This window comes from Hipposideros armiger, unplaced genomic scaffold (genome assembly GCF_001890085.2).
Source record: "Hipposideros armiger isolate ML-2016 unplaced genomic scaffold, ASM189008v1 scaffold_26, whole genome shotgun sequence".
Classification (NCBI taxonomy): Eukaryota; Metazoa; Chordata; class Mammalia; order Chiroptera; family Hipposideridae; genus Hipposideros; species Hipposideros armiger.
Genome location: NW_017731376.1, coordinates 5,347,462 through 5,357,134, shown reverse-complemented (window position 1 = coordinate 5,357,134; position 9,673 = coordinate 5,347,462). Strand labels below are relative to the sequence as shown.

At 39.4% G+C, this 9,673-nt stretch overlaps 1 protein-coding gene across 4 annotated transcripts in view; it reads right to left on the bottom strand.

Annotated features, from left to right (window-relative positions):
• Positions 1 to 2,080: 2,080 nt before the first annotated feature.
• LOC109379481 (toll-like receptor 1) overlaps positions 2,081 to 9,673 on the bottom strand; it is a 28,657-nt gene continuing 21,064 nt past the window's right edge. For 2 of the 4 annotated variants that reach the window (XM_019636074.1, XM_019636073.1), the window contains exons 2-3: positions 7,067 to 7,161; positions 2,081 to 5,308 (exon numbers count right to left, since the gene is read on the bottom strand). In XM_019636074.1, the coding sequence (XP_019491619.1) occupies positions 2,852 to 5,242 (2,391 nt within the window). In that variant the 5' untranslated portion in view covers positions 5,243 to 5,308; positions 7,067 to 7,161 and the 3' untranslated portion in view covers positions 2,081 to 2,851. The remainder of the gene's footprint in view (positions 5,309 to 7,066; positions 7,162 to 9,673) is intronic. The other 2 variants (XM_019636071.1, XM_019636072.1) reach the window with 1 other exon arrangement.

The following is a 9,673-nucleotide window of genomic DNA, read 5'->3' as shown; positions in this document are numbered from 1 at the left end:
AAAGCCGCCTCTCCAGCCCCCGTCCCAAGCCAGACAACTCAGCTCCTCACCATATGTCACTGCTGCCCCTCCAGCTGCTGCTCCAGTGCTGGGGCTCAGAGCCAGTGATTCCGTTGATGGGTAAGTCCACACAGTTCCTTTAAGAGAAGCACCTGGGAGTGCAGCCGCCCTCCGTCTTACTCAGTCACAATCTCTGCTGGTTTTCACAAATACAAATTATGGAGACTTTTCTCCCTGGCACTGAAACACTGGGCTAGGGTAGGGCTGGGATCTCTCACTCCTCTAGAGGATGGGGGAGTGGGGAGGCCCCACAGCCGAAATAGCCCTCCTGATCTTTAATGGTCACACATGGGTGTGGGACCAACCTGTTCCACCTCTCTGACCTTCCTATCAGTCTGGAGGTGGCTTCTTCTGCACATTGTTAATGGAAAGGCTTCAGTTCAGCTTGATTACAGGCAATTCTCAATACTGGTTGTTTTGTAGATTAGTTGTCATTTTGATGTGGTTGTGAGAGAAGCTAAACACAGTGTTTACCTACTGCGCTATCTTGGTTGTTCTACAATATGATCTTAATGTAACTTTCCATGCTTATATCTTGTGGTCATTTTTCATAAACGTTATAGTTCAATCAAACTGGGACACAGGGCCCAGAATAGGCCTGGGCATTCCTCACTTTCTTCTCTTTTTAGAATGGCCTTTCCGTTCTTCATCCTCACACACTGAATAATCCAGTTAAAGCCTTCTTTCAAGGCCCAGTGGGAAAACCATAACTTCTAAGAAGATTTTCTACACTCTAAATGGTTTCTGAACTTCCATTGTACATTTTTGTTTCATCAATTGTTATTTTAGTTATCTGGATTCATATACTGTCCTCTGATTGACTTAGGGCAAGAAGCAACTAGTATACGTATGTGTTATTTGGGTTTCTCTTACCAGAAGTAGAGAATGAGACAAGGGCTTTGTGTGCAGATAACTTATTTGTACATGTAATCACAGGGCTTCAGAGTGAGGGAACTGAGAACAAAACAAAGAAGAAAGGAAAGCCAATCCAAGAGTGAATTATTGAGCTGGTTACTCCCATGGGTAAGTAAGGTTCAATCCTGTCGGGGCTCTTTGAGGCATGGTATAGAATATGCCTCAATTTTTTTTAAACTTGAGATGTAATTGACATATTATATTAGCCTCAGATATACAACATAATGATTTGATATACAAAGGGTGTCAAAAAAAGTATACACATTTTAGGAAAGGAAAAAACTGTATTAAAATTGTGATAATATATACCGAGATCAAAAGATGAATACAAGTCACATTTGACTTACGCAATTACAAGAGGTGCTCCAAGTGGTTACCATCAGTGAAATTTTAATACAAATAAATTTTTTCCTTTCTTAAAATGTATATATATATATATGGCACCCTCTGTGTATCAAAATGATCACCACAATAAGTCTAGGTAAGATCCATAACTGGACTATGCCTAATTTTTTTTTTTAACCTCAAAATAAAAGAGAGGAATATTTATCTAATGGCTTCCCCTAAGTGGTTAAGGACCTCCTCAGGAGATATCTCTGGCATTTCCAGTTTTGTTCATATACCAGAATGATTGAACAAGCGTCTACAAACATTTTTTGCAGTGATATTAGTGAAGGCACGGGGTGTAAAGTGAGACAGACATGGAGCAGCTATGACAAGATGCTGTCAGGCTACAAATGCCCAAAGCTGGCTGCCAGAGTAAAAGGGTAGACAGAGAGAGTATTTGATGTGTATGAAAAATATCTAATAAAACATAGCTGCAAAAAATCTAATGTAGCCCATTTCTTGCACTGCTCCAATATGCTCATGCCTCATTATAATAGTTCCTCAAAGATTGGTAGGGATGCTGTGTACAGTAACAGTACACATGGAATATATTCTTCCTTTTAATCAGAAGAACAAAGGCTCTTGTGCACACCTGTTCAGACAACTAGAATCTCAGCCAGATCTCCTGCCACAGAAAAGCAGACTCAAAATTTCTATTTGGCCTAAGATGTAACACACTCTTGAATGAGTTCCCCCAGAGGCAGACCCTGAGACAAGCATTCAACTACAAATCATTTATTTCAGATGTGATCTCTGGACACACCCTTGGAGGAATGAGGATATGAGACAATAATAGAAAAGAGGCCCATAGTAAATGCATTATCAAGTTGTTTCTACTGTGGAGAATCAGAATTCTATCGTACTGGGGAACTCAGGAAGAATGTAAAGTACACCCCCAGATTTATCCCCCCAAACAGGCAAGAAAGTTGGGCTATTTATCCACCAATTCTCTTTCTGGTATTGCTTGAGGGTTGCTTCCAAAGACAAGCTGCAGCACTTTTGAATGGCCAAGTGGGTTCTCATTGTCAGGAAGAAACCCTTCGGGCAAAGAGTCTCCAACCTTAGCAATAAGCAACCTTCAACACATAGAGATAAATGCTGAGTACAGAAGGAATTCACCAACAGCTATAGAAATCTGCTATACAAACCCAGCTACAGGTATAAAGACATGGAGTTTTCAAACATTATATCACTGATATAGATCACTGAAATTGTTTGAACAGGTGCTTCTTTTAATTACATGATAAAGTCAATCAACTCATTCCTAGCAAAGAAACAGGTGAATCCCACATGTGTTAGAAATTAACTGTTTAATTTAAAATTATATTATTTCATTAATTTTTATTACCATGTATAAATGATGAACTGGGGCCTGAGAGTACACATATTTATCTATTTCATAAATTCAAAGTCATGTTTAGATTCATGTTGATGCAAAATAAAGTCATTGTTGGAACTTCCAAAAACAACAGTGAAAAGAGGAATATTGTTAGATGTATGTGTGAGCTATTTCTTTGGCTTGCTTCATCAACTTAATATGAATGCATGCTCTTAAATTAGCCCAAAAAAGGCCATGTTTGCTCTTCTCTTTGGGCCATTCCAAATAAGTTCTCTGTGCCATGAGACTTTTGAGCTTGTGATAGCTGCTAGGAATGGAGTAGTTTGGAATGGGTTCCAGCAAGATCAGGATTAAGTTATTAGATCCTTCATGAAAGAGATGGTGGTGGGCAAAGTAGAGTTCATAATGGCACCACTCACTCTGAACGAAGTTGGGAGACAAAACAAAGATGGACTTATAACTTTTCTCAATGCAGTTGATGATATTTTCCACGATGCTCTTGCCAGGAACAAAGTTTCTCTCATGGAGACAAATCCGTATATTTTCTTTTTCTAGGTTTGGTACCAATTCATTTTTCACCCAGGCAGAATCATGTCCACTATATGAAATAAAGACATGGAACTGGAGAGTTCTTTGGAGTTTATCTAAATTTATGTTCCTAGCCCTGTGCCGGGTTTGGGTCCACTGACACACCATCCTGAGATACCAGGGAAGATCAAAGTAGATACAGAGGATGGTCACAATGACAGCGAACACCAGCCCAGTGACCCCAATGGTGACAATCAGCAGGGCTGTGTTGCAGGATAATGGAGACACGTGAAAGTCCTTTAGTAGGGTTCCCCTGTAGCTTTCTGGATAGTCACACTTGTAAGAGTCAGGCCAACCCTCTACCACCTCACTTGCTACTTGGCCTATACTTTGGGTAAATTCTCTCAGCTCACATGTACACCGGAACGGATTGTTCCCTGCTCTTATGGACCTAATCTTCTGGCAGCTCTGGAAGAAATGAGCTGATGGGTTGGAAATTGCATTATAGTCAATGGTCAGTACAGAAAGGCTGCTAAAGCTCCCACATCCGGGAAGGTGGGCTAAAGAATTGGAAGCAACATTGAGTTCTTGCAAAGTATCCAGACTAGTGACATCTGTAGGGATGCTCCTTATCCTGTTATTGTGAAGATCAAGCACCTTGATCCTGGGGGGTAAGCATCTGAAAACAGAGTCTGTAAGTATATTTGAAGACATATTTAAGCTTAATAAACTTATAGTCCAAAAGCAATATCCTTCATTTTCATCATAACTTAGAGAATTCTGGCTAATATCCAGTTGTTGTAGAGACTTCATCTCCTTGGTCATATGAACTATATTTGCAAGTTTTTTTAATCGATTCATTTGTAAACTAAGTGTCTCCAATCTAGCCAAGTTTCCACAATTGCTAAAAACCATGTCTGTTAAGAGATTATTGGAAAAATCCAAATGCAGAAATGGGCTCATTTGGGATGGGCAAACCATGTGCACCATGGGTGTACCAGTCACTGTGAAATTCTGGATGTTCATATTTGAAAAGATTTTATAGATATAACTTTGCGGAAGATGCAATGTATCACTAACAACTTGATGTATAGACAAAGTCTTCATTGAGGTGTTAGAATAATCAAAATCTCTCAAGTCAAGGTGACCTTGTAATTTCACATTTGCAATTGAGAAATACTCTATGCTTGTATGCCAAACCAACTGGAGGATTGTAATGAAAGAATACCAAGTTGTTTCGATGTTATTTAAAGTAAGATTTGATAACCTTGAATTCTTTTGAAGTTTTGACAGCACATTTAGGAAATAAGAACATCCATTATTATGTAGCACACATTTGATATTCGATAGTTCCAGACTTACAGCAGTGCTGATTGACACATCCAAAATAAAGTGGAATTCTTTTCTCGTGGGGAAAACAATGTGTAGACTCTCTGTGTTCAGGTCTTGAAGACTCTCAGCATCTTCTTTTTCCCCATAAGAGTCTCCTAAGACCAGTAAAACCTTATTGATATGCAAATGAGTGATAGGCAGCACACTAGATTTCTGTAGCTGTGTGGCACTCAAACCCAGAAATTGTAGTTGAGACATGTTGCCAAACTCTTTGCATATGGGCAGGAAATCAAATGCATTAAATGAGAGGTCTAAGTGCTTGAGGTTCACAGTTTGGTGGCAAGAAATCTTCTCCAACATATTGTGGGACAAATCCAAGTATTCCAATTCCTGGTTAAATTTGAAAACACTGATATCAAGATACTGGATTCTATTATGAGAAATTATCAAAATCCTCAGCTTTGATAATGATAGAATGTCAGAAGCTGAAAGCTCAGATATATAGTTTTGTGATATATTTAAGATTGTTGTTTTCAAGGATAGGTCTTTGGGAACATGGAGCAGACCTGTTTTTGACCTGTCAACAAAAAAGTCGCTTGCATCAGAAAACTGGATTTTGATCTCAAGTAGTAACATGAAGATGATGGCAAAATGGAAGGTGGTAGAATTAGTTTTAGTCATTTTGTAACACGAACATTCCTAAGGGTAGTTGCTATTCTTCAGAGCATCTTGATACAGATACAGATCCTAGAAAAAAAAATCCACATTAAATGATTGCATTACATTAGGCACAACTGACATTAAACATTTTTTACTAGAGACTCATAAAATGAAGGCTACATTCTTTGGAGTCACAGAACCTGAAACCAGGGAAATACACATACTGATAAAGAATTATACTACCTCTAATAGTGTAATGACTTAAATGGTGCCCCTCCGCACTAACCACCTCCTAGCCATGTTGTTCTCTTCAGAAACTATGAATGTTACCCTATTTGGAAAAACAGTCTTTGCAGAGACAATTAAGGATCTTGAGATGAGATCATTCTGGATTATCCAGGTTTCCCTAAATCTAATGACAATTGTCCTTATAATAAAAAAGGCAGAGGGTTATTTGACAGGGACGGAAAAGGAGACACCAAGAAGAAGTCCATATGAAGACAGGACAGAAGTTGAAGTGATGCAGCCACAAGACAAAGAATGCCAATGGGCATCAGAACCTGGAAGAGGCTCTAGAGCAGCGGTTCTCAACCTGTGGGTCATGACCCCTTTGGGGGTCGAACGACCCTTTCACAGGGGTCGCATAAGACTATCAGAAAACAAAAAGATATTTACATTATGATTCATAACAGTAGCAAAATTACAGTTATAGAGTAGCAACGGAAATAATTTTATGGTTGGGGGTCACCACAACATGAGGAACTGTATACAGGTGGGTTTACATATTCACAAAGTCCTTTGACCCCAACCCTCCCCAAATCATTTACAACTCAAGCTAGGATCCACAGCTGGTATACTTTCTACCTTTGACATGTACTTTCCCATGGCTTTCTTGAGAGCTCCTTTCCCATGTCATTGAATTCAGACACTTCTTACATTACCTTTCATTACCACACATGGTTTGGTTCTTAACTTTGAACTTATTCAAAAGGTAATTAGATCATAATAAACAGTCTCTCAGAAAAGCTATTCATTCATATATTTATTTATTCAATCAGTACTTATTGATAACCTACTGGCCATCTTTTAGAACTGGAGATAAAGCAGTGAACAAGGTAAAGTCTTAATTATCAAGGAGCTTATTATCTAGTGGTTGAATCCATGAATGAGGAATCTGTGGATATGGGAAGGCCAACTGTATTTAGGTCCCTCTGTGCCCACTGAGAGATGTGAAGAGGATATGTGAAAAGGAATTTGACTCTGCTGCCACTGATGGCTTGATTGTTTAATGCAGTTCTAGGATCTTATTTGAAATCCTCCTCACATATCCTCTTCACGTCTCTCAGTGGGCACAGAGGGACCTAAATAAGTTGGCCCTCCCATATCCCCAGATTCCTCATTCATGGATTCAACCAAACATGGATCCAAAAAAAAAATTTTTTTTTCAAAAAATGTTACACTGTTGTTCACATATACTATATAGTTAGGCCTAAGATGGTTGCATCTATACTGAATATGTACAGACAATCTTTTCTTGTCATTATTCCCAAAGCAATAAAGTGTAAAACTATATACACAGAATTTACATTGTATTAGTATAACTAACCTAGAGATGTTTTCAAGTATACAGGAGGATGTGCATAGGTTATATGCAAATGCTACAACATTTTATATGATACTTGAGCATTCAAGGATTTTGGTATCTGAGGGAGGTCCTGGAACCAATCCCCCATGGATTCCAAAGGGCAACTGTAATTCAAGTCCCCAAAACAACCCTGGGTTGCAAAAGTTCCCTAAATTACATACGCAAATGTATCCGGTTTTTGAAACATTGCTTGGACTTACCCTTTTGTAGAGGTGCCCAATGATCCCTTGTTATCCTGATTTCCTCTGACATAGGAGAAGGCCTGGTACTCCCTCAATCATCACTCATGAAGACTCTGTCCAAGGAAGGGGACGCACATTAAAATATATGTTAATAGTAACAGTGGCATTTTTTATGGCATTGATTGTATTTGGCTGACAGTCCCAGAAATTACTCAGTTCTTCCTGTCTAGCTTCCTAAAAAAGGAGAAGTACTTAAATGAGAATCAAAATAGTACCCAGTTTTTGCTGAGCCAGTGCCTAGTATCTCAAAACAGAACTACCTGGTAAACATAACAGGTTAATGTAAAAGTGATTTAGGCTTCAGATTCAAGTGGGGTTCCTTACTGATTCCTAAGCCTGACTCCAAGTCTGGGGAATTTCTCTACCTTCTGGTCAACTCCAGAGTTCAAGAAAGCAGTGATCAGAGCAGTCAGGCATGGGACACAGAGAGTGACAAGAGAGACAAGTGGCAGAGACAGGACTTTCTGCATGGATGGGAGGACTTAGAGCACAGTGAAACCACCACAAACAAGGTGAGCATTATCCTCATTTTCTTAACAACAGTAATCACCACAAAGATTTAAATTTATAAAACTGCCTGTCCCCAAGCATTTGATGAAAGCATGGGCCAGCTTTGTATCTAGAAAAATTAATTGACTCAACTCTCTTCTATTTGTCCAACCTCCATTTTGCCCTTTCATTTATGGTCATTCATTTGATGTCCTCAGTTGAGGAAACCATCTTTATTTATGTAATTAAGAAATCAAACTATTGTACAGATGAGAAACTGAGTTTTAGGGGATCTTTAAATTTTATACCGAACTTGCTAAATCAGTGAAAAATCAATATTTTTTATCAAAGTCCTAATAACTAGCACTGAATCTCATCTATATTAGAACTGCAAAACTATTTTGTTACCACATAGAGTGATTATTGGCTAAGTTGATTGGTAAAAGGATGCTTTAATTTAAAAGTATAAGGTATCTCTAGGTGTGTCTATGTCAATTTTCATGATTATGGTATTTTGCCTTCCCATATATGATACAATGCATCAATGCATTTGAATTGCCATTGTTGGGAGACTTTGGGGGCATCAAATCAGGACTTTGACTTGTCTTAGTGGATGATTCGCACACAATCAATCTAGTCCATTGTGTTCAGTCAGCAAATATTAAATGAATCTTCTTTACACAAAGCCAACTAGCTATTAACCACAGGTTGAAAGGATCAGAACCAGTTCAAGAGCTTTTCTGCTTTGTTTCCTACGTGGTTTTGTGGACTTTTGCTTTTTGTCAAGACACACTCACTTTCAACTCTTTTGATGAAATTGGATGAAGCCTGGAGAACATTTTCGAAATCTACAATCCCACCTGACAAGTAGCACCACAGAACCATTTCAGTGGTCTGAATAACAGAAAATACAATAGCTCATGGGAACAGCCCAGAGAAGCAACTATATAAACCTGTCCATTAAAACAGAGGAGTTGTAGGCAGCACCTCTTCCAGGAGTAATTCACTTACATCCCATTTTCTTCAGCATTCTCACTGCAAAGAGGTGGATGGAGAGGGACGGGATAAAGAGCAATGTCACCTGCAATCAACTAGCAGCCCCATAAGAAAACCATGAGAAAATGTGTGTGACTCAAATATTTATCTTCCAGCTCAAAAATGTCTCTTGAAAACAAATCATGCATGAGATCAGTTGTCATTTAAGAAAAAACAAACACACAAAACCTTTTTCTCTGTCTTAGGACAAGGAGCTGATAAACAAATGCTAGTTGAAGCCCAAGGTAAGCACATGTCAGAAAATGCCCACTTAGCCAGCCGAGTGGCGCGATGGTTAAGAACTGGCTTGGGACGCCAGAGGGCCCCGGTTCGGATCCCACATATGAGGGCCAGTGACACTGCCCTCCACAGNGAAGTCATTATAGTAAGGAGCTTTAGAATTCTATGCAAGCCTTATCTTTTTATACGCTGAGGTGGAAAGACTTCAGGAAACACTATTAAGTGAAGAAAAGTAAGGCGCAGAACAGTTTGGAGAGCGTGACATCATTTGTATAAAATCTGGTCTGCCAGACGTTTACGGGTTGTTCTGAGTACTTTACAAGTATTAACTCACTTAACCCTCATAAAGGTGCTATGAGATAAGTACTATCATTATTCCCACTTAAGGGGGAAGGGAGTGGGAAGCAGTTAGAACATTGTCCAAGGTTGCACTGCTGCTCAGTGGTGGGGCTGGGGTTTGACCCCAGATGTCATCTCTCCCCTGTGTCTGTGTGCTTCAGCATTACACCACGGTGTCTTATAAGACACACAGAGGAAAGACACGAGAGAGAGAGGGCAGGTCTTGAGAAAAGAGAGGCAGAGATTGGGGTTTTGGGGCCACAAGCTAAGAAATGCCTGGAACCACCAGACACTGGTGGCCCCCCCCCAACACTTTAGTTTTGGACTTCTGGCCTCCAGAGCTATGAGAGAATACATTTCTGTTGTTTTAAGCCACCCAGCTAGTGGGAATTTGTTGTGACAACCCAGGAAACTAACATAGGGTCTACGTACATATGTTGATTTATGCATTTTCTTATTTAT